The 27,126-nt window shown below is 54.8% G+C and overlaps 8 protein-coding genes across 8 annotated transcripts; 4 read left to right on the top strand and 4 right to left on the bottom strand.

The window, feature by feature from the left end:
* Positions 1 to 117: 117 nt before the first annotated feature.
* Positions 118 to 6,021, bottom strand: CLAFUR5_13394 (Pentafunctional AROM polypeptide; the record flags this gene model as incomplete). Its single annotated transcript, XM_047912542.1, has 6 exons — positions 118 to 2,309; positions 2,432 to 2,576; positions 2,687 to 2,732; positions 3,481 to 3,585; positions 3,620 to 3,659; positions 4,071 to 6,021. The coding sequence occupies 6 exons, from the start codon at positions 6,019 to 6,021 to the stop codon at positions 118 to 120; spliced, it is 4,479 nt and encodes a 1,492-aa protein (XP_047769060.1).
* Positions 6,022 to 8,276: 2,255 nt separating this feature from the next.
* CLAFUR5_13393 (uncharacterized protein) lies at positions 8,277 to 10,043 on the bottom strand (the record flags this gene model as incomplete). Its single annotated transcript, XM_047912541.1, has 1 exon — positions 8,277 to 10,043. The coding sequence occupies one exon, from the start codon at positions 10,041 to 10,043 to the stop codon at positions 8,277 to 8,279; it is 1,767 nt and encodes a 588-aa protein (XP_047769063.1).
* Positions 10,044 to 13,183: 3,140 nt separating this feature from the next.
* On the top strand, positions 13,184 to 14,941 carry CLAFUR5_13392 (uncharacterized protein; the record flags this gene model as incomplete). Its single annotated transcript, XM_047912540.1, has 1 exon — positions 13,184 to 14,941. One exon carries the CDS (start codon positions 13,184 to 13,186, stop codon positions 14,939 to 14,941), a length of 1,758 nt encoding a protein of 585 aa, XP_047769062.1.
* Positions 14,942 to 15,187: 246 nt separating this feature from the next.
* CLAFUR5_13391 (SWR1-complex protein 4) lies at positions 15,188 to 16,360 on the top strand (the record flags this gene model as incomplete). Its single annotated transcript, XM_047912539.1, has 1 exon — positions 15,188 to 16,360. The coding sequence occupies one exon, from the start codon at positions 15,188 to 15,190 to the stop codon at positions 16,358 to 16,360; it is 1,173 nt and encodes a 390-aa protein (XP_047768626.1).
* Positions 16,361 to 19,036: 2,676 nt separating this feature from the next.
* On the bottom strand, positions 19,037 to 20,086 carry CLAFUR5_13390 (uncharacterized protein; the record flags this gene model as incomplete). Its single annotated transcript, XM_047912538.1, has 1 exon — positions 19,037 to 20,086. The coding sequence occupies one exon, from the start codon at positions 20,084 to 20,086 to the stop codon at positions 19,037 to 19,039; it is 1,050 nt and encodes a 349-aa protein (XP_047769064.1).
* A 500-nt stretch (positions 20,087 to 20,586) lies between these two features.
* Positions 20,587 to 21,043, top strand: CLAFUR5_13389 (uncharacterized protein; the record flags this gene model as incomplete). The annotated part of the gene is made up of 2 exons (XM_047912537.1): positions 20,587 to 20,662; positions 20,718 to 21,043. 2 exons carry the CDS (start codon positions 20,587 to 20,589, stop codon positions 21,041 to 21,043), a joined length of 402 nt encoding a protein of 133 aa, XP_047768679.1.
* Positions 21,044 to 21,586: 543 nt separating this feature from the next.
* Positions 21,587 to 22,833, top strand: CLAFUR5_13388 (uncharacterized protein; the record flags this gene model as incomplete). The annotated part of the gene is made up of 3 exons (XM_047912536.1): positions 21,587 to 21,668; positions 21,717 to 21,947; positions 22,193 to 22,833. The coding sequence occupies 3 exons, from the start codon at positions 21,587 to 21,589 to the stop codon at positions 22,831 to 22,833; spliced, it is 954 nt and encodes a 317-aa protein (XP_047768726.1).
* A 591-nt stretch (positions 22,834 to 23,424) lies between these two features.
* On the bottom strand, positions 23,425 to 26,009 carry CLAFUR5_13387 (Glycerol-3-phosphate dehydrogenase, mitochondrial; the record flags this gene model as incomplete). Its single annotated transcript, XM_047912535.1, has 2 exons — positions 23,425 to 23,513; positions 23,924 to 26,009. 2 exons carry the CDS (start codon positions 26,007 to 26,009, stop codon positions 23,425 to 23,427), a joined length of 2,175 nt encoding a protein of 724 aa, XP_047768676.1.
* Positions 26,010 to 27,126: the final 1,117 nt, after the last annotated feature.

Genomic DNA, 27,126 nt, shown 5'->3' with positions numbered 1-27,126 from the left:
TTTGCAGCTGGGGAGGGTATCTAATCGCTAAGGCTGCTAAATAACGAAGGACTTTTTTGATAGCAATGCTTGGTCCTGTGGCAACGTACTTCTACAAAGATGCCGTAGTGCAAACGCTCAAACATTGCCACCGAGAAAGAAGTCGAACTCGCCATGTTCTGCCAAGCCTGAGCTGTCGTTCCCAGCTAGTTGCTCAAGCAAACTCAAGAACGGGTCATTTTCTGGCTCTAGATTGTGGCTGTCGGCACTTGCACTTCCTCCGCTAGAAGGACCTGGATGATGTTCTGGATTCGCCACTTGTTGACCATCCGGCATGTGGTGCGCATGCATCGTCGATGGCATTGGGCTGAAGCCGAAGTTCGGTGTGAAGGTGCCAGAGAACAGCATTGGATTGTGCTCGCTTTCTGGGTGGTGCTCGTGCTGTTCACTGACAGTCACATTCTCAGTGACCTCAATCTGTGGCACATGCTCCTCGACGGCTTGTTCTTCTTCGATCGTCGCCTGTTGTGTCGTATCTGCTCTGGGAGGTGTCGGATACGGCTGGGAACCTGTCGTTGATCGCCTCTTCTTTGGTCTCCGTATTGCATTCGGATGATGGCTCTGCAGCGGTGTTTGGGATGGAATCATTGGCGTGAAGGACACATTCTCCGACCACACTGGAGCAGCCCAGTTCTCTCCTGATCCTTGCCATGGGTCGAAGGTGGGTAACGACTCGTATGATGGATCTACAAGAACATCGGAGAAGGCCACGTGGGCACCATCAATGTAAGAGCCAGGGTATCGATCGAAGAAGTCTTCCATCTGGAAGACCGGAGAGAAGCGCATTGGGTTCGACGACAGAGACTTTACAAGCTGCGCATGGCTCGCATAGACCAATTGGAGTGTATCACGCTGATGTTGTACCCCAGTCCAGATTGACCGGAGTTCAAGGAGTTGTGCCATCTCACGAGACAGGAACTCTGAACTGTGGCAGAAAGCATCGCCTTCGCGATATGCCATATAGTGAGCTCCATGGACGTGAATCGTTCCAGCAGTGCAAATGCAGTATCCCACAAAAGAAGGCCAGTCTAATAAAGCTGTATTCTTGCCGATCTCGACGAGCTCTGCGATTGCATTTGCATGCAGAAAGCAAAGATTCGTTGCCTCAATCTGCCATGACTGATTTTGGCTCGTGCCGGACAGTTCCGCCAAGTCGATTGGTAGAAACGGCCTATAGATGAGGCAATGGATCAGGTGATAGATGAGCTTGCTCAAGACCAATGTAGATGTGTCCTGAGAGCCGAAGAGCGTATCGATCGAGGTGAAGACATCCTGTGTAGCCGCCGCCCAGTAATCGAGATCAGACCTGATTCGCGAAAGCGTAGATTGTGCATGCCAGGGGAAGTGAGAGTCGCCTTTCACGCCTCCGGCGCCTAGATATCGGTTCGTCACACCAAGTACTCTCACGATCTCAACAAGCATTGTGCCGCTGCTCTGTGCTGCGTGTGAGATGCCTGATGCATGAGGTAGGCTTGAGCCATTGGGGAAGAAGCTGCCTTCAACCCATGTCTGGGAACCCTGCTGTTGCCATCCTGGGAGTCTGAGGTGTATTGATTCATCTGAGATGAGCGATGGTCGTTTCGAGCCGCTGACTGTAAATCGATCCATGAGATAGCAAGTCCAGAAGAGTTTCCTCCGGCCCTCTCGCTCGGAATTGGCGATTCGAAGTTCGGCTGGCAGCTCACGATGCAGATTCAGTGCAAATGCCATACTGACTGCGTGAGTAAGCACCATGTAACATCTCTTGCCTCTCCCATTCTGAAAGTTGGCCATGGCCAGTAGTAGAAGCGCCTGCAAATTATCGATGCTCGGCTCGTCCACGTCGATTTCCGCTCTGGACCGCGTCACATAGTCGTGGCTTGAGCGTATCGCTCCAGCATGGCCGCCGCATAGTTGCGGAACATATCTGATGGATACTGCGTGCACTGCGTTGATCAAGAAGGGCGGTAGTCGTCCATCTCGAAGTCGTTGTCTGGTCGCTGTCTCGTCCAGAATGTAGTAGGGCTTGTTGTGTACGCGAGCGAAGAAAGTGTCCAGCAGTGCATCAGTGAAGGCAAATGCCTCATTCATTGGAGGTACTGGCTCAACGTGGGTTGTGTTCATCTGCTGAGGTCTGCTGTCGACCATCTCTTGCTGCTCCGGCGATGCTGAATGTGCCGTGTTCTCGCGTGGTCTGGTGTCACTGGACTCTCGAGTACCACGTGTGGGCGCTGTCGGATCATCTTCTTCGGGTGATGAAGAAGGATTGGTCTTCTGCTCTTCCTTCAGGCCTGCGAACATCTGATGTCAGCTTGCTCTGGAAGACGCCGACCCGAAATGCAGCAATGCCGTCTGCCCCAATATCTCGCATGCTTGAGCCCTCCATCCTGCCCGATTCTTGGAATTGACTCACGTTTCTCAAGACCATTGACTCTCTTCAGTAGTGACTCCAACACATCGGTCTTGGGCCCTCGCTTTTTAGGTATGGCATCGTACACGCAGGGACAATTGAAAACTTGACACGCCTCACACGAAGGCTTGAGTCGATTGCACTTGATCTGAGGGGGGTTAGCCCGAGACATTTCGTTGAGGATAAACATGCAGCAGACGTACCTTGCGCTTTCGACAGCTCTTGCAGTTCATCGCCTCCTTGGGCTCATTCACCGACTTCCTGATCTGAAGTCGATCGATGCCAATCTGTGGTCGGTTCATCGCTATCACTGCGCTGTCGCCCTCAGCGATAGCCACCATCGTTACTATCGATCCACCATGTCAGGTCTAGAAGCCGACAAGTAAGTTAGTAAAGTCGAAGGAAGCAGCAGCGACAAGAAGCACAGGCGCGGGACGCTCTGTTCATCATCATGTTGCATCGCTGTGGAGCCGGCGCTCCATACATTAATTGACTTAGCTCTTCGAATGTCGCAGGCACGAGGGCGGGGGACTGCAGGCCCAGCAGGAACACTATCGCTCTAATTCGCACCGGAACCGGCTCGCAGTGCGTGAGCTGATACGCCTGGCTAAATGCAAACCGAGAACCGGCTGGCCTCCCCCCCCCAAACGCACTGCGGAGGGCTGGCGATCTATTGGCACTGCCATGCCAGCAACCAGAGTACCAAGCATCAGCCGCCGTGCTCCTTACGGGAAGACGTCCGCATAGCTAAGGCAGACGAAGTGTGCCACTCCACCTCGGAGGACGTGACGAGCGGTCTCGTGGTCTTCGTTTGGATGCATCAAATATTGCGTCGGCGGTCTGTTGAGCCCTGCCACTGGCCCAGGTGGTTCAGCAGCCCTGCTAGCCATGCAAGCGACGTCGGACACGCCTTCTTCTGGAACGATTCTGGTGATTGTTGTGCGATGAAAGATGCGGAGAAGGAAACAAGCGAGCGAAGCAAACTGCTCGACCCCAGACCAGGCTCCACCCGGACAGGGACCGGCGGCTGAAAGAGAAACTTTAAACGGTACCAACCCAAAGCTAGGGTAAATTGGAGTTCGATGTCATGCCTTTGACACGCTCTGCCCACGTTTTGGGCACATGGCTGTGTGCACCCCTTCCACCGTTCTCCTTCCCTTCGAGCGGCAGACCGTCGTCCGCAGTTCGTACGATGCGACGTGACACGGCTGTCCGAGATCATATGGATGACCTACTTTTTGCAGCATCACCCGTGCTCGGCTGACGTGTTATGCCAGAGCTTTCATCTACTGCCTTCTGTAGTGGGCTAGCAGCTCGCCTGTTGCTACAAATACCCATAGCTATCGCACTTGTATACGAGGGTCGTACTCAAAGTTCAGCTTGCGCGAAACCCAGGTTGCGTTTATGTCGATCATGGCAAGTCTGTTGTACAGTCGAAATAGCTGTGCTACGAAGACCTCGTGACCGATGGCGTGTTTCATTATGGCAAGCGAATGCTGTAGTCATCGCCACCCTCCCAAAGAACTCCCTTTTCTCGATAAGATGCAGTAATGACTGTATGTACAAGCCCGACATTGATTGTCTCAAGTATATAGACCCTTTCCCCCGGTCAGTTTGACAAAGTCCCACGGTACGTTCTCACCGATGAGCAGCCGCAACGTTTCAACGATTGTCCAAGCATTAACGTCGGCGATGCTGCTGGCGACCCATCCAAGTGATGCCGCAATGGACACAGAGTCGCCGTGACCCTTGATGCCGTTGGAAAGGTCTACAAAGATCTTGCCGGACCGAGCGGATGGTGTCCGAGTCCCACTGCTATAGTGTTTCAAGATTGGTGATACCGCGAACGACTTCTCTGCAGGTAAGGCCGAGATGATCGCGAATGGCGCTTCCACTTTTCTCAGGTCTTCGACGCCACAGAGCTGTTCGGTCTCGCATTTGAACGAGCCTTTCGCCGCGAAGCCGATGGTGTAGACGATGCCGATGTCCAGGCTTCCCAAAGCATATATAGCAGCAGCAGACTGTGCTTTTGAGTTGCCAAAGACAAGCGCTGCTCGACCTGCGTACGCTGAGGGGACGTACTCTTTCGTTAGTGTGGCTCGAATGCCTTTCCATGTGACATTGTCAGCGACCATTGCTCGACCATTGTTGATGGCTCGCACAGCTATGGTGTCGACCTGCCCGATGGCAGAAGCAGCTTCTGTAAGTGTCGGCAAGTAAGGTGCATCTTCGACTGGGAGAGGAGGGTTAATGTATGCACCGCCAAATTGGTGTCGCGAGAGGAAAGGCTCGATCGACCCGGTAGGTGATCTCTCAACACTCAATAGCTGGTGCGGTTGACTGAGCTCGTTCAGGCACTTGGCCATAAAAGTTGCCAGACCGTTCGAGCGAACATGACCGATGGCATACATGTCCATTCGTGGCATCTGTCCCATGGAGTGCAACATCGAGTTGATCTCTGCAGCACTCAACTGGCCGGGAGCAGCGACCAGAGGCATGAGGGGGTGAGTGATTGGCGTGAAGACTTTGTTGAGAGTCCGCGAAAGCTGGCCAATAGTACCCATGTTCAAGCCAGAAAATGGTGGGTTCGAGCGAACACTCTGACGAATCGATCGAAAGTACTCCAGCTCGTAGTTGTCCTCCATATTATGTACCAGAGCAATCATCTTGACGATGTCTCCGTAGACCGCACCCTCCTTGAACAGTCTCTGTGCATCAGGCGACGTCCACTTGAACATGCCCGAGAAGTCATGCCATGCCGATATGATCTTACTGTGACCCTTTTCTGCAGCAAGTTGTCGTCTGATCTCCTCGGGAAGCCAAAGCTCAACATCAACGTATTCGCAACCCCATTGGATGGCCTTACGAAGGTAGGTGTAAAACAACCCAGGGTCTTTCATGGGAAATAGGCCGTTCTCCCGGGTGCATCTTGTTGTGAAGATGATGGGTAGCTCGGTCCGTTGTCGTAGAAGCATGACCTGTTCGCCGACATACTTCAGTCCAGGTACTGCTCCAAAGTCATCATCTGTGGCCGGATCTCTCAAGAGATCGACTCGAAGCTCGACGGAGTCTGCGCCGACAGAGAGTATGTCCAAGTTTGGTAAAGCTCCACGTATGTCCGGAAAGGTTGTGGACAGCAAAGTGGTTCGTTGTTTCCTCTTCAGATCGTCGTGTGGTTTGATCTGCCCAAGGACGAATCCAAGAAAGCGCGCAAGGTCTCGTCGTAGAGGCGTCCCGCTTGTGTAAAGATATTCGTAGTCGCAAAACGCAGTTAGTGCTTCATCCCGTCCATCGTTCCCGTCAACGCAATGCGTAGTAATGAGCGTCCTATCCAATTTCCGCAAAGACTCCAGCTCGGTAGCAAAAACATTCTCCATCCCAACAACAACCTCATCCGACCATCCCCTCACAGCGTCGAGCGACTCGGCCCGACTGTAGGTATATCCCAAGACATCGGCGACGACCCTTGTAATCTCTTCTTGACCCTGGTCATACAAGATGAGCAGTCGCGGAGGCTCATTGTGGATGATCTCCTCGATCTTCATACCTCCATTGGCTTTGATCATGACAGCAGGCTCAAGTCCTGCCGCCATTAGAGAAAGAGTGAAAAGTCCGTCCTCGCGACTGCCGGTCACCGGATCGAGATGTCGTGTGCGCCGTGACCAAGGCTGTCCACAGTTAGCAACAGCATCGCAGGTGGGTCTCACGTAGAGGGCGGCGGTATATGCAGCGTGACTTACTGGGTGCTATGGGATGGTCGGATCAGCTGTGCTACTGTCAACCACATACACATGCTGGTTGCAATGCCGTACTGCTTCCAGTACGGTGGAACAGAAGACGGAAGCGCAGGCTGGATCTGGCGTGGTGATGCTGTTTTAATAGATGCACCGAAACGAATGCAACAAGCTGGATGTCGGCATGGGGCTGGGTGTGATAAGGAAAAACTAGGATGATTGAAATGTCTGAAAGACTTCCCTCGCGTCACTTGTCGGTACCCATTCTCGCCAGCGACGGCGTTTCTCGCTGCGAACGTACGGCGTCTCGTCAAGCGGATAAATCAAGAAGCATGATGGGCACGCTATGTGCGGTGGATGCAGCCTGCAGGGCAGGAAGGGAAAACTCCACCAACCAGAACCCTGCGAGCTTTCTCCAGCTTCCTTGGTGGCCGGAACGTCGGGCCTCCACTTCACCACATCATATCTGACTTTTGCTATGGGAACGTAAGAGGTAGGCAGGACAGGTTGCCGCGACGTGTGAAAGCAGTAGCCGGAGACACGACCGTGAAGGTCCAGACGGTGTGCCTTCTTGGCAGAATATGTTCAGGTGTTCGCTGACTCAGGCTTCAGTATGCGATATTGTGAGGCAGCCGGTATCGACCGGTCCTGGAGCATACACGCCATTCCAGCACAATGCCATGCTCTCAACGATACCATGGACATTGATGAACAGCAGCAGACAGAACCGTCGCTACGGCCATGGCTGACCATACCTCGGCATCACCATCCGATGCTTCATAACATCCCCTTCCGTCTCGGAAACCCCCCTCTAGCCCTAAATACGGCACCCATCCTCTCAACATCTTCAGACGCGCCCAACAACTCCATCTCTCCATCGCTAGCATTGGCGCAAAAACTCCACGTGGCGACCAAGGATCAAACAATCCTCGTTTCTGGCCTCCCGGGTCACCAGATTTGCAGGCATCCGGCTGAATTGCCAGTGTTTGATGACCATGATGGACCACATTTGATTGCTTCTTGGTCCGGCAGATGTCGAACCTGGACAGATCATCATCACCATTGTGGATCTTTAACGTCTATACTGGGTAGGAAGGATGGACAGATTAGGTTGTGTGACGTGAATTTTCCGTTGTATCATTCAGCACGACTCTGTAGAGAGTCAATGAGGGGATTGACGTTTAACCAAAGCAATAGAAGTCTGTGCCATGTTCGGTGCATCGTACAGCGAAGCTCATGTAGAGTGGTGAGGATGCTGCATGTCATCGGCGAGGACACCACCATCTGTCGATGCACAAAGTGGAAGTAAGGGCTTGTGAAGGAAAGCACAACATATATTCGAAAGGCAGCAACACAATGCTACACATAGCAGCAGGAGCACGCTGTGACCTCGACAGTACTGCCTACACTGCACATTCCGCGATTATACCTTCAGAAGACCTGCATCGTGCCGTAGTACGCTCCATAGACCTTCGATGTTGTCAAGACACCTGTGCACTAGGGTTGAGGTAGTGAGCTAAAAGAACTTATGGGACACAACGATCCACGCACCACGAAGTCATTGATAGCGTTGGCATTCATAACCCATTACTCAATACATCGCGCACGGCAGATGCTCGTACACAGACAGACAAATCCGAACAAATCCAGCATCAGAATCGAAGACCCCCAAATTTTTTTAAACCACCAAAGTATGAATCAGAAAAAGCAAGCAAGCAACAAAAAATATCACACACACACACACACACACACACACACACACACACACACACACACACACACACACACACAAAACACACTTCTCATACCCGCTCCAAACATAATTCAACATATACAAAGAGACCACACACAACCAACCCCCAAGGCTGGCTGACGAACGGTCGGTCGGTCGAAGCTACACCAAAATCCATACTTTTCTGCTCTGACTGACACAATAAACTACCACTTCCAATCCATCTTCCATCTCGCACATCTTCAAATCCGCACCCTTATCCCAAACCCAACCACAAAGAACCACGCGCATCGCAATCGGGATATCACTTGTCTCTACAGCTTGCCTTCGGATGCCGGGTGCCGATATCATCAAGTCGTGAAAAGCTTCTCATGACTGGAATCTAGTACGCAGCCGGAGCAGCGGGCGCGCCGTACGCTGGGGGAGCCTGCTCGTAGCCGGCTGGCTTGGAGGGGATCGGGGTGACGTAGGCGGTGCTGACCTCTGGGGCCTTGGTGCTGCTGGTGCTGCTGTACTCTGGGGCGTAGGTGTATGGCTTCTCGGTCGAGCTAGACGACGAGGCTGGGCCGTAGGCTGGTGGGGCGGCGTAGGTGGAGGTTGTTGCTGGGTAGGTGGCCGCTGGGGTGGTTGAGCTGCTAGAGACTGGGGCGGTTGGGTAGTAGACTGATGCCATGCTGCTGCTGCTGGTGGAGGAGTAGACTGGCAAGCCCTCGGTCTTGGAGCTGGAGCTTGGAGCGTAGTGTGGTGCGGAGCTGCTGGGCATCTCTGGCGAGTATGGGGCGCTGGAAGTCTTGCTGTAGTAGGTTGCGAACGTGCTTGGCTTGGCGGCACCGGAGGTTGATGGGTAAGCTGGCGCAGTTGGGTAGTAGACGGAGCTGCTGGACTGGATTGGGCCAACGCTCTTGCTGGACTCGGTTGGCTTGGCGGCTGGGACGGTCACGTAGACGGTCTCCTTCTCGGTGACGGTGACGGTGTTGGCGACGCAGGTCTCGGATGGGGAGCCGTGGCCGGCGTTGGTGACTGGAGAGCCGTTGGTTGGCGAGCCGTTGGTTGGGTATGCGCCGCCGTTGCTCTTGACTGGGTAGACAGTGATGTAGTTGGTCAGGGTCGAGGTCGACTGGATGGTAACATATCCAGTGGTGGTCTTCTGTGGGTACTCAGCGGACTTGGTGCCTGATGGGGCGCCGTAGACTGGGGCGGACTTGGTGTCTGATGGGGCACCGTAGACTGGGGCAGTGGCGGGCTTGGTAGCGAAGACAGTCGAGGTGAGGTAGAGGGTGGAGGTCGACTTGACGGTGGTGGTGATGACGGTGGCGGATGTGCCGTAGCCCTGAGTGTAGGTGAGGGTCTTGTTGGTCACCTGGTAAGAGGTGGAGCAGCCCTCGCCATGGCAGCCGTAGCCGGTTGGCTTCTCCGGAGTGCCAGTGGAGATTGGTGCGTATGGGGTAACGGTTGGCTTCTCTGGAGAGTACTCAGAAGAGCTCTTGGATGGGTAGCCGTAGACTGGCATGCTCTTGGAAGAAGAGGTGGTCTCTGGCGAGGCCGGGTGGGTCTTGCTGTAGCTGGAAGCCTCCTCCTCGGGGCAGTAGGTGGTGTAGACCTCGCCGTTGCTCTTGGTGACAGTGGCGGTGGTGTAGCCAGACTTGCTGCTGGTGATTGGCGAGCCCTCAGTCTTGGAGTAGCTGGTTACGCTGCCAATTGGGTACGACGACGACTTGCTTGGGTAGCCAGTTGGGTAGTATGGAGCGCTGCTAGAGCTCGATGAGGTTGCTGGGTAAGTGGCGTGGCCCTCGGTGGTGCTGTCGGTGCATGTCGTCGAGCTTGAGGCAGGGTAAGTCGGCTGGTGCTCAGAGCTGGAGCTTGGGTAGGTCGCGTGGACCTCGGTGCTGGAGCTGCTGTATGAGCTCGGGGCACCGTATACTGGAGCGGCTGGGGTGGTGGTTGGGGTGGTTGGGTGACCCTCGGTGGAAGAAGATGGGTACTCCTCACCACCACCGTAGGATGGGGGAGCAGCGCCGGAGGTCGAGCTGTAGCTCTCTGGCTTCTGAGCACCGTGTGCTGGGGTGCCGTAGCTGTCGAAGTCGCGAGCAACGACACCGGCGTTTGCGCCGACCGCAAGAGCGGCGACGAAGGCGATCTTGCTGAACATGTTTGGTAGAATCGGGATATCGATCGATTGGGTCAAATAGTCGGCTGTTCGGAAGGTGAATGCGAAGCTGGATGGCTAGAAGTCAATTCTACCTTGCGAATGCAACAACACACAGAAATGAGTGACTGTAATGCTAAAGAGCGTTGGGTGCCTACGAGAGACGAAAAGAGTGATGTTGCGAACGGAAGCCTTGGTGAGTAGAGACGCAAGAGGAGACGGGGATGCTTGGGGAGTGGTCGGCTACAAAAGAGGCAGAGACAGTCGCGCGGTGTTCCCCTGTCATGTCATCGATTCATGCTTGGTCCCATCCTGCCTCAATTTAGGAGAAGCGACGGTCACAAAGCTAATCTGTGCGGCTGCTTCAGAGCGGGTCGTGATTGGCGGGTCCCTGAGCATGGGTCGGAAGAGGGACGGGCGAAGCTCAAGGCTATTTCCCTTGGCGGCGAGGCGCAGGCCGCTCAGCCGCCGCTGCAGGTCCAGTGCAGCAACCAGCGCATGGCATTCGGTGAAGCACAGAGCGCGGTTTCTGTGCGCATGGCACAAGTCATCTCCTCATTCGCTGGCCTCGCTCGAGCGGTATTTTGATGGAGCGCATTTCCTCTGGCCTGTGGGAGGCGTCCGTTGTCCGTTGACAACGTCTCCAGTGCTTGTGTGGCCAGCCAACTTGGCAGATTGTTATCTTGCGTGGCGCCGGCGAGAGAGGGGCTCGTCGCACAGTAGGCTGTTGTGCCCTATGATCTTTGCTCGCTTGATCCCAGGTGGAGATCAGGGCCGGATTGCGCAGGTTTGCGCCTGCGGTGCGGGCGGAGTTCTGCCTTGTCTGGCCCACGCAGACGCGCACTACGCGGTGCGACATTGGAATCTCGGAAAGCTGCCGTGCTGCCATGCCATGCTCGCCATGCTATGCCACGCGCCGAGATGCACAGCGGTGTACACAAGCACAGCTGCTGTGAAGACATGTTCCGATAGAGCATCACACATGTCCACATCGGCTTCGCGGCGCTGGTGGCTTCTGCTGTCCACGCAAGCTGATAGCAACGGCCGTGCCTCTTTTGCATGCTCCCTCGGCTCTCCGTGTTGGGCGGCCGTGTTTCATGCCGCCATATGGGTCGGCATTTCGTTTGAGCTCGCGTCTTTTGCGCACGGGGGACGTGGTGCCGCGCGTTGGATACAGCAACGGCGACGGCGTGGGATTATTCGACTTTTGCTTTGATGCGCGGCAGCGATCTTGCCAAGTCTGGCGCTGGTGTGTCGATGCCACCGTGATGAATCTGACGAGACAGCCTCAGGCTAGCACTGTATGGTGATGCATCTCCGAGCTGGGGTTCCTGCTGCTTCCGACTGGTGTAGCTTCCTTGTGCACCTTCATCACGACAGATGGCGATGCGCAATCATGCTCATGCTGCCCCTTTCACAACAAATTTGCGTGAGCGGAGGTCCGTCTGTGGCGGTGTGGCGGAGAGAGGAGCTTGTTTCATGGAGGCCACGTGCAGTCAACAAGCCAGGCCTTGCTTGCATGGCTTGTTGTCCTTGTCGAACACAGTCATCACATCACGACGTCGCACTCCCCCGAAAGTCAATGAAGGCCACCCTGGCCGGCATGGCGACATCACTGTAGCATGACGAAGTCAGCCTGTTTCACGTCGCTCTGATGGTCGATGGCTGAGTCGAGATGCGATCATGAAACAGACGCGCTCGCTGAAGAGGATGCGACCAAGTCAGCCGCGGTGCTTGACAGTGCGTGCTGATGAAACGATAGAGTCGCATCCATAGGACAAAGACGGGCGCATGATACGACGACGTGAAGTCAAGAGATATGTATGCGCTTCCACTGATTACAAAGAAGGAATGCCACCACCCCTACCTGCCTGGCATGCACAGAGCGGACCTCACCACTTGCGACAGCACGAAGCGCACTGCAGAGAATATCCCCGGACTGCGAGAACAACTTCCTGAAGCATGCATTCGCGACGTACAGTACTCACGAACCATATCTTCGCCTCGAACGACGACCCCAAACGCGTCGACCAAGGTCTTCCCAGCACGTTCGAGACCGCAGCACATCATGTGAGACAGACACCAGCACTGCACGGATGGCCTTGGCTTCGACATGGGTTCATACCTTCTCGGACATCATCTCGTATTCACTAAGCAGGCCTTGTTAGCTGGCCTCCTACGATCTGGACTCTCGACAAAATCGTGCAGAAGACCAGGACGACCTACTTGGCAAGACGTGCTGCAGCATCGATGAGCAGCTTGGCAAAACCACTTAGGACGTATGTGTGCTTCCAGAGAAGTAGATCTTAACGACAAGTATCGTTTCCAGACTGTCGACCACGGTCATGCTCGGTGAGTGTGTTACTTCGAAGCAAGCGACAACCTGGAGATCATCTCGTATTGACCAAGCAGGGCTGTGAATTAGGATCGCAAACTTGCAAGCGACATCCGATTCCTTTCGCTTACGGTATGCTGTCTCGCTAAGTCAATGGAATAGGCCTCATGCTGCGATAGGAAAACATGGAGTGCCTCCTGCTTGTGGACGAAGGAATGTTCACATTTCGACGAGCATAACATCGTATTGCTTCTCTATCGACCTCCTCACGCAGCACTCTAATGGCAACAACCATCCAGCATCATGCGAGGAAAGCTCAGAGAAGTTCCACTGACATGCTCATAACCAGCAGCAAGCACATCGGACAAGCGCATGAGTTGCTTTCGTCAGATAACATTGCGCTGAGATCAGCTGTGGCACAGAGAACCAACACGCTGCGGGCTCTCTAGTATTTGGCTGAAGCAATGCACCCACGTAGTGCCATAGTTTCCGACAGTTGATGTACACATCTGTTCTCCGACACCTGTAGCAGCGGCCCCAAATAATAAGACCAGCAACGATCTGCTTCCTCCCGCGAACGCCTCCGGCAAGCCGAGCTGACTATTGGCTAGATATAGACAAGATCCACCAAGCGCAGCGGCAGAGGCCGAACCTCCATTGATCAGCCCTCATCACTGCATACACCGGTGTACGCCATGTTCAATAACTGCTGGCCTGACAATGTCTTCCTTTCCTCATCTCCCACGTTGTCGCTATCCTCGCCACCTTCGTCGCATGTCGGTGAGCACCGGCAAAGACACCACACAACATGGCCGACTCTGCCACCATTCTGGGCTACGTCTCCCTAGTCATCGCCATCATCGCCTTCTTCCTCTCCGTCATTCAAGCCTTCCAACAATACATCTCCACAGCAGAAGGCTACCGAAAATGCGCAGAAAGCGTAATGGGTCCCTGGGTCAAGCACCGACGACGACACTTCGTCCTCGAAGAGCTCCGCTTCGCAGTCGCATTCAAAACTCCAGTCCTCTTCGTCGCCAAACCAACAAACGATCGCGGCCCGGTCCCCGGCGCAGTCATCCGGAACGTCGAAGGCACGGACAAGTCAAAGGAACTCACCCTCTCCTGGAATCCTGTCAACACCACCAAGGAAAAGGATGACTCAGGATCGGGTTCCTTCTTCACGAGAGTCCATACGACGAATGATGAACGCGCCTCCTGGGTTACGCTCCTGGCCATGCTCCAGAAAAACGAAGCCGATACCCGTCTCTGGGACAAAGAAACCCGCGAATCCGCCCCTCCGCGCGGCGGCCTCAAACCTGTCAAACCGCCTGAATACAGCATGTGCGTCCAGCTACAAGGTCGCGATAGAAATTGGGATTTCATGCCGGAATCTGTCCTGAGGCCCTATGCTACTTCGGCGCTTACGCATATTGCTGAGATGGCGATGATGCTAGGTCTCTCCTGGGTCGTCTTTGATCCCGCTGAAGGCAACCTCCGAGCGGAAGGGAATGGATTCGCGCTCACGTCTTCTACTGTTCAGTCTCTAGGCATCGTCATCTCCTTCGTCCAGACGGGTCCGAACTTCACTGCGGCTTATAAACCTAACCGAGTCATTCCCAACGCCGCCGTCAAGGACATCATGTTCGGAACTGTGCCTAGCATCTTCGACGTCCCTCCCTCCTCCTCTTCTTCCTCCCAAGCTCCAACGTGGACATACCGCCTCACCTTGGGCGACGAACGCTCCATCCGCAAAACTCTCAAGTACGTCCACTGCAAATCCCAAACCGTCACCCGCTTCCTCCAGACCAGCAGCGATCAAACTCTAGGCCGCTCTATCAATTTCGACCTCATAGCCATGCTGGGCCGCACTTTCCGCCTCCGAGGCAGTAACTTTAAGAAACTCCCCAATCCAACCTACCACGGCGCATGGATCGATACGTTCAACGCCTGCGCCCTGATGCGTGAATTCCAGTCCCAACTGATCGCACTCCCCGGCCCTCCGTCGCCGCAAGTACTCTATATTGAAACCGTCTGGCTGGAAAAGCTTGAACCCGTCTGGGCCGACGAAGAAAGCGAAATCGACATTACCATGCGGGAAGCGGCGCATGATGTGATTGAGCAGTGTGACCGGTTTCTCACCGGGAAGGAATGTGGCGAGACGGCTGTGATTCCCGTCGTGACGGCCCACATCACCACGCTTCTGGATCAATTACTCCCCACGGACTCAGCGCTGAGCCAACTCGAAGCTGATGATGAGGCGCAGCTTATGAGTCTCTACTTCAATGTGCTGCGCCCAGCTGTGGCGGAGCATGCGAAGAGGCAGGATACGAATTTTCCGCTCAGTGCGAGTGTTCATAATGCGGAGCCGGATCTGCTGATTGGAGCGGGGGAGAAGGATGGGGATGGGGATGTGGGCAAGGATGGGAGGGTGAGCGAGGAGGAAATCTGGGTGATGTTGCAGTTTCGGGCTTGTTTGTGGTGGTGTTTACATGAGTTTGATGATAGCGCTGCCAAGGTTTTGGATCCGAGGTGGATGGGGAGTCGGTTGCCGGTTATGATACTTTGATGTTGAAGCGGGTATTTGGCTGAGCGTCTAGTGTATGCCGTGTATGGCGGCTTGAAATCAAGGAAGTCTTGTACTTATCTAGTTGAAGAGAGGGTAATGGGAAAGGGAAGAGACCACCTTGGACGATTCTTGGTCCTCGAAGCCGCGCTTTCCCCGAGAATTGGCCATCGTCCTTCCACCTTCACATGCGAGCACATTACTTGTAGATGCTCACTCGACACACCTCCACCACCCCATCACTCCAGTATGGCCATCTCGCGACCTCGTCGAGCGGCGCGATGGGCGCAGACTCCGGCAACAGAACGACGCGACTTGGCACACGTCCAAAGGTGGGAACGAGCAAAACGCGACGAAAGCCATCCGAGCCGCAGTTTCGCGCCGTACAACGTTGGTGTCGACGTACCCCAATACGACGCCGACGTGTACGAGAAACACCTCATCAGCGAAGGCTGGACCAAGGAAGAGACCGACTACTTGGTCGAGACATATCGCGAGTGCAATGGCAAATGGCCCGTCGTCGCAGATCACTACGCATACGAAGGCTCAGAGCGCTCGATGGAGGACATGAAGGCCCGCTACTACACCATATCAGCTGCCTTGCTCGCTCTGGCCACGCCCATATCGTCCATGACCGCTGCAGACTACACCCAATACGAAACCCTGTCCAACTTCAAACCCGAGCAAGAAACCTCCCGCAAACGCCTCGCCGAAGGCCACCTCTACCGCCGCGCCAACGAAGTCGACGAAGAATCCGTCCTCCTCGGCGAATTGCAGCGTATAATGCTCAACCAAGCCACCCTCGACAGCCAGCGCGAAGACCTGCGCAAACGACTCGATCACCCCTCCCCCAACACCAACAGCTACCAATACAACACCTCCCAAGCCCTCACGGGTCTATGGCAACAACTCCTCGCCCAAGACCGCCTCAAGAAGAACCCTCGCCTCCGCCCCACCGGCAATCCAGCTTACGATGGCCTCCCCGGCACGGCCCCCATCTCTGCCCGCCCCCGCGACTCCCTCACGGCCCAAGCCTCCGACCCCAACACCCTCCCCGCCCGCCGCCCAACCCGCGACTCCCTCCCCTCCGCAACGCCCCAATCCGCCCTCCCCACCGACCTTTCAAAATCCGACATGTCCCGCTTCGGCGTGATCCACACAACCGACAAACTCCCCAGCGGCATCTCCTTCGCGTCAGATAAACTGAGTAAGCCTCGGATCGCCAAGAGCACCATCCAGACGGAGAAGATTGCGGCGATACTGCAGAACGTCGGTGTGCAGGATTTGATTCCGTTGCCGACGGGAAGTGTTATTGAGGTCTTTGAGGGGATTATGGGCAAGGTGCAGACGCTGCTTGATATGAGGAAGTTGGCGGAGAAGGAGGAGCAGGAGATTAAAATCAGGGATGCTGAGAAGGCGTGAGGAATGTGAGGGGGGGGGGGGCGTGGGTTCAATGTATGCGCGTTGGATTTTTGTGTTGCATGATACCCTTGGGAAGTTGAGTTTAGCAAAGGCGTTGGTAGGAGTGATTCAAAAGCCATGGCAATATGTGAATAACGACCGAGCTTCTCTCTCTCTCTCTCGCGCGCGGCAGGAAACTCGGACGTCTGCGAGCGCTTCGCCATGGTTACCGGTACAAGACTTCCATCCCCGAAGGGGATGGGAGGAGGGCTGCGTCGCGCAAGGATCACGATACATGCGTGTGATGCGTGCACGTTTCAAGCGGGTGGTCCGATTGCGAAGTGGAGCGAGGGGCTGGTGACAAAGGTACGTTGCCGGCTGAGGTCTCGATCTGGAATATCCCATACTTCTTCCCTATTTCTAGTCTGTATAACCCCATCATGATCACCATCAATGTCCACGAGGGAGACAGCAAACACACCTTCAGGATGCCCGGAGAACTACTCTGCGCGAAGTCAGCGTACCTCGCAGGCGCCTTTCAAGAAGGGCTTCAACGAGGCGGTCACGAACGAGATCGAGATTAGGGATGTCCACGGCTGGGTGGGTTGAGTGTTTGGTTAGCTGGCTGTATGGTATACTAGCCGAGTATTCCTCGAGAACCAAGAAGCGCAAGTTCGACGTAGTCGACGAAGTCTCTCAAGATGGTAGACGGGTCGCGCCCTGCCACGGACATGCGAGTGCCAACCGCGCAACACGCCTCTGACCCTGCCAGTGCCGCGTCACCAACGATCCACGAGGTCAAAGATTGTTACCAAGGATGGATGTGTCGCTCGCCCGACAGCGGAGCGCTCAGTGGTCTGCACCTCAATCCGATTCAGCTGGCCATGGGCTTGGCTGATTGAGCTCTACGCATTCACTGACCAATACGATACTCGTGAGCTCCGGATGATGGTACTCGAGATGATCCAGCTCAAGATGTACTGTCTCCGGCCGGTCTACTACGCCAGACAGACCCACCGAGGAAGATCTCAGGAGGCTCTCGGACACTCTTCTGCCTCCAACTGCAGCTCCCTACCGCCTGATGGTGGATGTCTTCGCCAGGGATGTGCCCCTGTCAGCTCATGGCAACAACCGAACTGAGCACATCAAGGCTCTCGACGGACTACCATACATACTCTTTTATCCTCGAGTGTAGTGTATGGTAGTTGCCAAAAGCTCACCCAGGTGCTGTCTGAAGTGCCCGTGCGTGCGGGCAGTCGAGGTCCTGCATAGATCCAGCAGATCACAGATGGCAAGACACGGGCATCGTCCAATGGCAATGCACAACACACCATGACCATGGTCCCAATCAGCCGGAGGCTTCCCGGTGCGACGAGACGTGGGTGGTATTGTGGAAGGACTGTTTTGCGAGTTGCAGGCGTCTGTGCAGCAGGCGAACGGGAGCACCGATGGAGGTCGGCTATCACGTTCTTCAGCATAAGCTTGCTTCAGCTTTGCGCTTCGAGCGCTTCGATGCATTATCGGAGTCTGGTTTCCTGCTTGGGCCTGAGGATGCGCTGCCGCTTTGCGTAGATCATTTGATCTGCGTGAGGTATTATGCGCGATTGCAAGGCTTTGGGCTTGATGTGCAAGAGCCGCTGTCAAGGGAACGGACCGGGCACAAGAACTTCAGTAATGGTATTTCGGTCTGGATCTTTCTGGGACTTTTGAGTTCTGTGCCGCATCCTCTGCGCTTGCGTTATTGGGGGAGGCTTATTTTGCTTTTCGTGCATGTGGCACGCCGAGAAGATCATGGACTGGAACGAGAGCGATGTGCATCTTGACAGCCGTTAGCATAACTTCACGATGGACGAATGCAATACGAACGCAAGCGATCTGCTGCTGTGTCATTACCATATTGACGTACTTCACATGCATTCTATCTGTTGCCTTATCTGCTCAAGTACCGCATCCGTCAAAGTGGTAAGTGGAAGTGTCCAGCCAAACTCGTGATTCTCATTGCGACACATTACGGCGAGATTTTGAGAATCCCTCCCGCGGCCTCACATCGATCGCCACGCCCCGTTTCCTTTTACTGCCGGACCACGTCTTGGTCAGTGGACGGTATAGCCGCATAGAAATTAAACACGTACAGAGGCAGGCCAGGTCGGCGCGCGAGCCGTAACCGCCCCATCAGTCTCCTAGTGTTCTACCCGGCGAAGTGTCCAAGGAGAAGGGGCCCCCAGCCTTCGTCGCAAAGTGTCGGCGGGTCCGGGAGAGGAGAGAGGCGGAAAGGGAGGTATTCAAGGCCGACCCGAGAAAGCAGTCTGTGTTCGACGCTGATGATGGGGTCTTGCGAGTTTTACGCGGCTCACGTCGTTGACTATCGGTCGCGTTGCATTTCGAGACTTGGCGGGAGAATGTCCCGATCGCTGGGCGTAAGTCGCGTGCGCGTGGGCATGGCGCTAAGAGCATCATACCGTCCTCATAAGCCCCAGACGCAACGCTCGTGCATAACAGCATGCGCCAGGCAAGACAAGGTATGGGTTCTTATGCGAATGGCCCAGCAAGCCTTGACGAAAGCGGACCCGGTTGGTGCAGGCACATCAAAGCGCAGCATGAGGAAGAACAAATCTACTGCAAAAAAAGCTCGTCAGAGAAAAGATTCCATTCACGAGAAAATCGCTGATTCACTCAAAAGATGGGATTGGGTTTTCGCTAATACCCCGGTAACTTCAACCCATACCCCTGTAACTTCTGACAACTCGGCATCTTCATCTTCCGCGCCTCATCCATCTTGACCTGATCAGTGAAGAAGAAGCCCTGCGCCTCTTGCGCTAACCGTTGTCGTTGACTTTGTTCCAATTCGCATTCCGTGCTCAATTGGTTGACGTACTTCCGATCCGCTGTTGCATCGAGTTGTTTCCATTGCTTGCCTGTGTAATCTTTGACTTCGACCGGATTTACCCAGTAGTTGACTTTTAGATTGCGGGTGGTGTGTTGTTGTGTGTGAGGATTGACTGCGCCGTCGAAGCGCATACCCGGGCCTGAGGGTGTTGAGCCAGAGAAGAGGGAGGAGAGGAGGGGAAGGATGAAGAGTAGTAGCAGCGGTAATAGTCCCTGCAGCGCCTGGAATGCGGATTGTGGTTGTTGATTCTCGTGATTGTGCGGTCTCCTCCTGGGTCGGTTTCCTCCAAATTGATGTACTCGAATCCCTGGCCCTCCTCCCATATTGAACACGAAGCCCGGCCCTCCAAACCCTCCACCGCCCATCCCACCAAACGGTCCTCCCATGCCACCGCCTCCGCCGAAGAATTGTCGGAAGAGCTCCTCGGGACTTATCTCCTCCTCGAACATCGGCCCCCTCCCTCCACCACCCCGTTGTTGCGCAAAACCTGAGAACGAACTCGCACCACTTGCGCTCGCGCCCGCGAAGCGATTATCTGGGTCGCCGCCAAATTTGTCGTATTTCTGCTTCTTATCGCTATCGCTCAAGACCTGGAACGCCCTCGACACCAGCTTGAACGCTTCATCTGCGCCGGGATATCCGTTCTTGTCCGGATGTGTCAGGAGCGACAATTTCCGATATGCCTTCTTGATCTCGCCATCGCTACACGTCGTTCGCACTGATTCGAGGCCGAGGATATCGTAGAAATCTGTCGCTTTGCATTTCTTTACCCGCAGAACTGCGGCTTTTTGCTCGACTGTGAAGGCGCGGGAGGAGGAGCCGTCGTCGTGCTTGTGGTGGTCTTTCTTGTCGTCGGGCATCGTGATGGTGGGATATAGTACAGTTTGTGTCGATCTTGGGGTGTTGCCTTGGCGGCGGCGGAGGAGCGCGGGGTGTGCGCGATCAGCGGAGGAGAGTCGGCGCAAGGAAGGATGGCGAGGATTGGCGGTATGCGAGCAAGGTGTGGTCTCTTCAAGATGAGTAATGTCCAAGAGTCGAGGAAGTGTATGTTGTGTTGTTGACAGAGTGTTGATTTAGAGTTGGGCCTTTGGTGTTGATTGATGCCAGATCTCCATGCGGAAGTCGACATCTGACAGACCCTGGCCGAGCCAAAATCCCGGCCGAGAAGTCCGCGCTTCTTCATGACGTCTCGCTGGTCGACATTCACTTCATCTGGCAGAACTATCTTGTGACACCCCATTGTACGATTCTATTGAGGCGAGCGCTCTTTCAAGTTCTGCCATACCGCCGCTGCAGTTGAGGGCAGCGAATCACGAAGCAACGATCCTCCCACGCCTCGACCAGAACAACGACCGACAAGATGCCAATGCCATCGAAAGCACCCGATGCAGAAGGCGCAAAACAAGGCGTCTTCGCCTATGCAAAAGCATGGGGAGGTGAAGGAAACGAAACAGTTCTTCCCTCATCATGTGAGCTAACCCATTGATTCAGAGAACCCCCTCCCGCCAGTCCTCCTCGCAACCCTCATCACCGCTCAGCACATGCGTCCATTCCAAACCCTACCGATGCTCTTCCCTCCCATCCTCCTCTTCTCTTCATACCTAAACATCCAAGGATTCAAGAAAGATAGTGCTGGTCTCATGTCGGCGTGGTCGATGGCATACTTTGTGTTGGCGAGGAGGAGACACTATCCATTGGCTAAGAAGTTTGGCGCGAGGGGCATTGTGAGGGGCGCGAGTTTGGGGCTGTGTGCGGCGAATGCGGTGGCAGGCGGGTGGGCTTATTGGAGAGGGACTAGGGAGGAGAAGGAGGTTTGAACTATGAGGTAGAAGAGCCAGTCGTGGCAAGACGGAGCATGGAACGAAACAGTGGCAGCGGTCGTAAAAGATACGCTCAGTGGATGAAGGGTGTAAGAGGTTCAATGAAGAGCTATTGTACAGATACTCATGGCGATATTGGTCCCAGGACGTGATCAAAGAGGTGGTGACAGGATATGTCGTTCCTGCAAGATCGTTGCTAGCTTCGCTGCGGTCACCCGCTGGCTGTGCTCGATGTGCCAACTTCATGGAGAACAGCGAACTAGCTCACTCGATACGTCCAAGCTGTCGTGGACGAAAGATGTATTGACAGCGCTTCGATATCTGCTGTGGAGTAAAGCGGCTGGCTCGCCGCGGACACGGAAAGAGGATGTCGCATTGCTCCTGCCATCATGTTCTAAACAGCGCGCTTGCGCTTGCCTCTTTGACGCGCTTGCTGCCTAGCGCGACCACTAGCGAGCTTCACTTGGTTGATCAACTTCTTCAAACGCCCACCACTTTCACTTCAGCTTCACAAACCACGAGCTCAAAGCTCCAACCAAGATGGCGAGCAAGAACAAAGTTCCCGTACCAGCCAGCATGAAGGTGCCAAAGCCTGCCACCAATCCGCCGAAGGGAATGCAGAGTACGCACGCCATCACTCACAACCAGCTCTCACTAACATGCTTCATAGCACTGGGCTCGGGCAATTTCGAGATCAAGCAAGCTCCTGGAAAGGGCGTGGGCATGTTTGCCACCGCGCTCATCAAGACAGGAACTGTCATCTTCGGGGAAGAGGCGCTCTTCGTATTCAAAGGACCGTTTGACATCGATGAGAAGATGGTCAAGCGCGCGTACAACGACTTGCCGCCATGGAAGAAGGCGATCTTTGACCAATGTCGCCACGATTCAACTCACAGACCAGGTTGCAAATGCAAGCTCGGCACGCTAACGCCAATCAGTTCACCAGCGGCGACATGTTCAGTCAAACTGTGTGCATGTACACCATCGCCAGCAAGATCAACCACTCATGCAGCCCGAACGCGATGTGCCTCACTCCGCTGGACAAGAGTGCCACCCACCACACGGTAAAAGCTCTGCGAGACATTGCCGAATGAGAGGAGATCTGCTTCTGCTATTCCGGCGTCGTTGGCTGGCTCACCACGGCAGAGCGCCAAAAGGCTCTGTACAAAGCTTCGTCATTCAACTGCACCTGCGAGCTCTGCACCGCTCCGCCCAAGAAACGTCTGATCAGTGACACGCGTCGCCACATGCTCCGTCATCTCAGCTATTGGCTGCGCAAGGGCGATATCCACGATGCCGCGAACGAGCTCCAAGCCCCGCCACGCGACATCGAAATGCTCAAGAACGGAGCCTACACCCTGCTATACGCCATGCTCCTTGAAGAGGAGGACATACTGCACGGCAACGATGCCTACGAGGCTTGGGCCCTCGCCGCATGGCACGTCTTCAACACCTGCTACCACAACGCCAAGTCTGAGCGCATCCGCCCTCACGTGCTTCGAGACAGAGAGATGCACACGTGGATGCAGAAGGCGATCAAGAGTGCCAGGAGTCCATATGGCGAGACAAACTTGCAGGCAGAAGCGGGACTTGTGTGTGTTCGCGACCATGTGCGCTCGCATGATGTTTGTGGAGCCGACGACGGGATGCATTCAGTGGGACGTGATGGACTGGATGGAGGGGGTCATTACATGTACTTGAGCACGAGGAATTATAACATCTTCTCGACGTGTCCGCCGGGTTCGGATAAGCAGCCTCCAGCTATGGCGCGGTGTCCGACTATGTGAAGTGCACGATCATGGTTGTTGGGGTGCTCCATTACTGTGTGGAAGATGTGTGGCATCTACATGTTCTCCAGATGTAGCGTCATGGAAAGTAAAGAGGACTGAACGGGGAAGTGGAATAGCTCACAGAGATCGCTCAGTGTACGTAAAACGACGAATCCAAGCTGTTCAACGACAGTTAGGCATATCGAAGATAGAGTCAAGGAGGCCCAAAGGGGATCACAACTTAGCGCAACCATTAGCCCCACAGTGCAGGAAACGTAATTGTTCAGAGATATGGCCCGGATCTTTCTCATATCATAAACTCTATACATAAAATACAAACAAAGCCTCTTTCTCATCTTGCGCACATCGCAAGTCTAGCTAGTCCACGCCTCGCAGCGCCGGCCGTAGTATGATGCAAATGTCTATAAGAAGCGATGCAACTCTGTAGCAATCGTGATCTTCGCGCTCTGGCGGCAGGAATCTCCGTGGTTCTTCAGCATTCTACCAGCCTGATCGCAGTCCGAGTCGATCTTGTGGAGATCTCTGGAATGCGTGCCTGTATGGTAGGCGGCAGGCGTCTTGGATCGTTGCGGAAAGGGTGCTTACTCTCTAAGCATTCGCCGGGCTATCCCGTCCAATCGTCGGGTTGTGTCCAGACAGCATCTTGGAGTCGGAGTCGAGGATCTCGTCTGGCTTGTCTGTGATAAGAAGTTAGCAAGAGCTCCGTTGGTCGTTCCTTCCTCAACCACCCCGGACGCATGCAACATCGTCTAACAATACAAAGGTGCCACTCAAAGGTGGGCAGCCATCAACGCCGCACAGAACGTAAAGAACGACCCCAGCAGCGTCGCAATATCCTGCCTGTCCTGCCACAGCACATTAAAGACACCATACTCTCTCAGTATATCGTCGGCATCGTGCACTTGGATCACCCCATATGTCATGCCCCACTGCATCAACGAGCACAGCAGATTCCGACAGAAATTCTCCGCAGCACAGTACGCAAGCGATGCGCGCGCTATACCCCAGAGGAAACTGCCCGGATCCCGCCAACTCGGCCACGTGCTCCTCCGCCCCAAATAAGAACGAAAGGATATTGTGTGCTTACCATGTCTGGCATACATGCCATATTCCTCATCTTCATACTTCCCAACTCTCCCCTTCTCAACGTCCTCTCTTGTCAAGCTGAGCTTGCTCTTTGGCAGACCCATTGAGCCCAGGAAGTGGACTGCATCTGTCCACTCTTGTGTCCTCCTTGTCTTGTTCCAGTTGAGCTCATCTGCCATCAGATCAATGACTCGCGGCAGGGACTCGAGCGCGGCCTGTGCGTTTAGGAACGCTAATCTTGTTCTCCTGGCTAGGACATCGACGGCAGTCTGTGCGTATTCGTGTCGGACGGCGTAGCGGATTTCACCATCGACGTATGGGTACAGTTCGGAAATGCGCTCGCCGCGGACAGGGAAGCGCTTCTCGTTTGGTGCACAGAGCGCTGCGACAGTCCAGGCACGGTCGCCGTAGGATTCGGTCAAGTGCTTGGCGACTTCAGTCTCGATGCCGTAGTGCTGGATGATATTAATGAACAGCGTCTTGGAGAAACCGTGGGCTCCGACGAGGCGGACTTGATGAGTTTGGCAGGATCCGCCGAGGTTGATGTCTTCGTGGAAGCCTTCGACACCGCTGACGAGGGGTGGGTTCGACACGCCGCGTGGCTTCAAGCTGAATTCCTTGATCGCCTCGTCAACAGCTTCTTCAGCCATCTGTCGGTAGGTCGTCCACTTGCCACCAGCCATGGTGAGAAGTCCAGATGGGGAGGTGGTTAGCAGGTGGTTGCGGACAAGACCCTCAGACTTGGCCTTCTTCGGGTCGCGGACGAGAGGACGGATTCCAGACCAGGCGGCAAGAACGTCACCACGACGAACGTTGATCTCAGGCTGCAGGTAGTTCTGTACTTCGTTCAAGATCCAGTCGATTTCCTTCTCCTGTGCTACAGGATTCTGTTCGATGTCGCAAGGAGCGTCAGTGGTACCAGCGATTGTGTTTCCTTGCCATGGCAAGAAGAAGATGACACGGCCGTCAGAGGTGCGAGGGTCGATGAGACCCATGTTGGAAGGCGAGTAGTAACCAGGCAGGATGACGTGGACACCAGAGCTGGGTGCGACGATTTCAGGTACCTTTTGGTCGTCCAGCTTGCGGATGGAATCAGTGAATGGTCCAGTAGCGTTGATGATACCCTTGGCCTTGATGTTGAACGATTCGCCTGTCTTGCCGTCCTTTTCAGGAACCAGATCCTTGACCGTAGCGCCGCAGAGTCTGCCATTGGCATCCTTCTCGAGACCAGTGACTTCCATGTGGTTGATCATGGTAGCACCATACAGAGCAGCGGTGACAGCGAGAGAAGCATTCATGCGAGAGTCGTTGTGCGCACCGTCATAATAGACGAGCGCGCCCCAGAGACCGTCCTTCTTGAGCATAGGGAAGGCATCCAGTGCCTTGCTCCTCGTCAGGAAGTAAGAAGATTCGATGTTCTCAGAGCCAGCTAGAAAGTCGTAAGCCTTGGTTCCTGCCCAAAAGTATGGCGCTTGCCACCACTTGTTGACGGGAATCATGATCGGGAGCCATTGCGACAGATGCGGTGCAGTGTCGAGGAAGTATCTCCGCTCGCGCAGAGCTTCCTTGACGAGCTTGTATTGGTTGTAGTCCAGTTCGAAGACGGCCTTTTCGAGGTATCGTACACCACCGTGTACGAGCTTTGTGCTCTTGGAGCTTGTGCCAGATGCGAAGTCGTCTCTTTCCACACATGCGACCTTCAAACCGCGGGATGCTGCGTCAAGGGCAATGCCAGCTCCCGTAGCTCCACCACCGATGATGAGCAGATCGTATTCGTTGCCGCCATCACTGTTCGTGGCCTGCTCTACACCAAGAGCATCCTTGACCTTCTCCTTGGCCTGCGCGAAGACTGCGCCAGCGCTTGCCTTGAGATCTGCAATGTGTTCTGCTCTGCTCTTTACGCGTGGGAAGCTTGGAGGTCGGAAGACGCCGCCTTCGCCGTATGTCGGTGGCGGTACGGCAGCAGCTTCTAAGCCAGGGACATCGTGCGGCCGGTAAACCAAGTAGAGAGTTCCAGCTCCGACACCACCGGCGAGGGTGGCGTACCCCAATCCCTTGAGGATCTTGGATGAGCGGCTTGCGGCCATTCTCTGATGCAGAGAGAAAACAGTGAAAGGAGAACAGCTGTGGATGTTTCTTGTACGGCGGTCGGGATGTGGCTCGCACTGACCAAAGCAGTGGACCGGCTAAGAATGTGAAGCTCCACTGGACCACTGGGATGCGATGGATGACTTCAGCTGTCGACCGACGACAAGATCTCCCGGGATCTGCTCGGTGCTGTCGCGGTCAATGCATGGTGGGTGCCTGATGTCGGTGTAGTGATGCAATTCCCATGGGCGCAGGTGCAGATGTTGGAACTGGAGTCGTTGGTAAGACGGAGGTGTTCCTTCTCACCAGGATGACGACCTTTCGCTTGGCCGGAAGGAATTCAGCCGGGGAAAGCAATTGCTACCGAGCCCGCATCTTTCACATGCAGACATTACGATGTCAATTTTCACCGTCACTTTGTCCAAGACCATATCGCTACAGTCAATAATCCAATTTGTTGATATGTTAGTGCGGTATTATAAGGGGGACCGCCTCCGGGCTGTTTCTTCGACGTCTTGGCGTGGTTCGATGACGTTGCTCACAGATCGCGCTAAGGAAAGTGTACCAGGATAGCGTCCATTGGCTTCGCGTCCACCACAACTTCACGCGTCGTAACGACGTCACGATTCGTCGAATGCCTCCTCCGTATGGCCACCTACAACTGTTAATACCACAGCATACTTCTCCTGTCGGCCGTCTCGTCCGTGAGGCCATCATTGCTGCTCACGAGACGTCTCCCAGCCAAGCACTGGAACTCGACACGACGTGCTTCAGTATTCGGGAAGAATGGCACACGCCAAGTTGTCGTTCGAATGCACTCGCAAGTGGTCAATCAGTTATCACTAGGCCGTCTCGTTCGTGAGGCGGTGGCAAGCATCGCCAAGCACTGGCAACATCAAGGTGACCAAATTGACCATGCACCTAGGCTCGAGACACGCAGGGCTTGCACTGAAGCTATCGGGAACTTGGACTACCAGTTATGAACTCTCGGCAGAAGCCCTCTTGAAGCCAACTGATTTTTTCGAAAGATGTTCACTCGACTTTTGCAGCTGCACCAATCTGGACATCTCCTCTGCGTCCCCAACACACCGACACCACCCGAGACTAGGCAGCGAC

This window comes from Fulvia fulva, chromosome 12 (genome assembly GCF_020509005.1).
Source record: "Fulvia fulva chromosome 12, complete sequence".
NCBI lineage: Eukaryota > Fungi > Ascomycota > Dothideomycetes > Mycosphaerellales > Mycosphaerellaceae > Fulvia > Fulvia fulva.
Note: the sequence above shows the minus strand (reverse complement) of the source record. Positions and strands in the feature narration are given on the sequence as shown.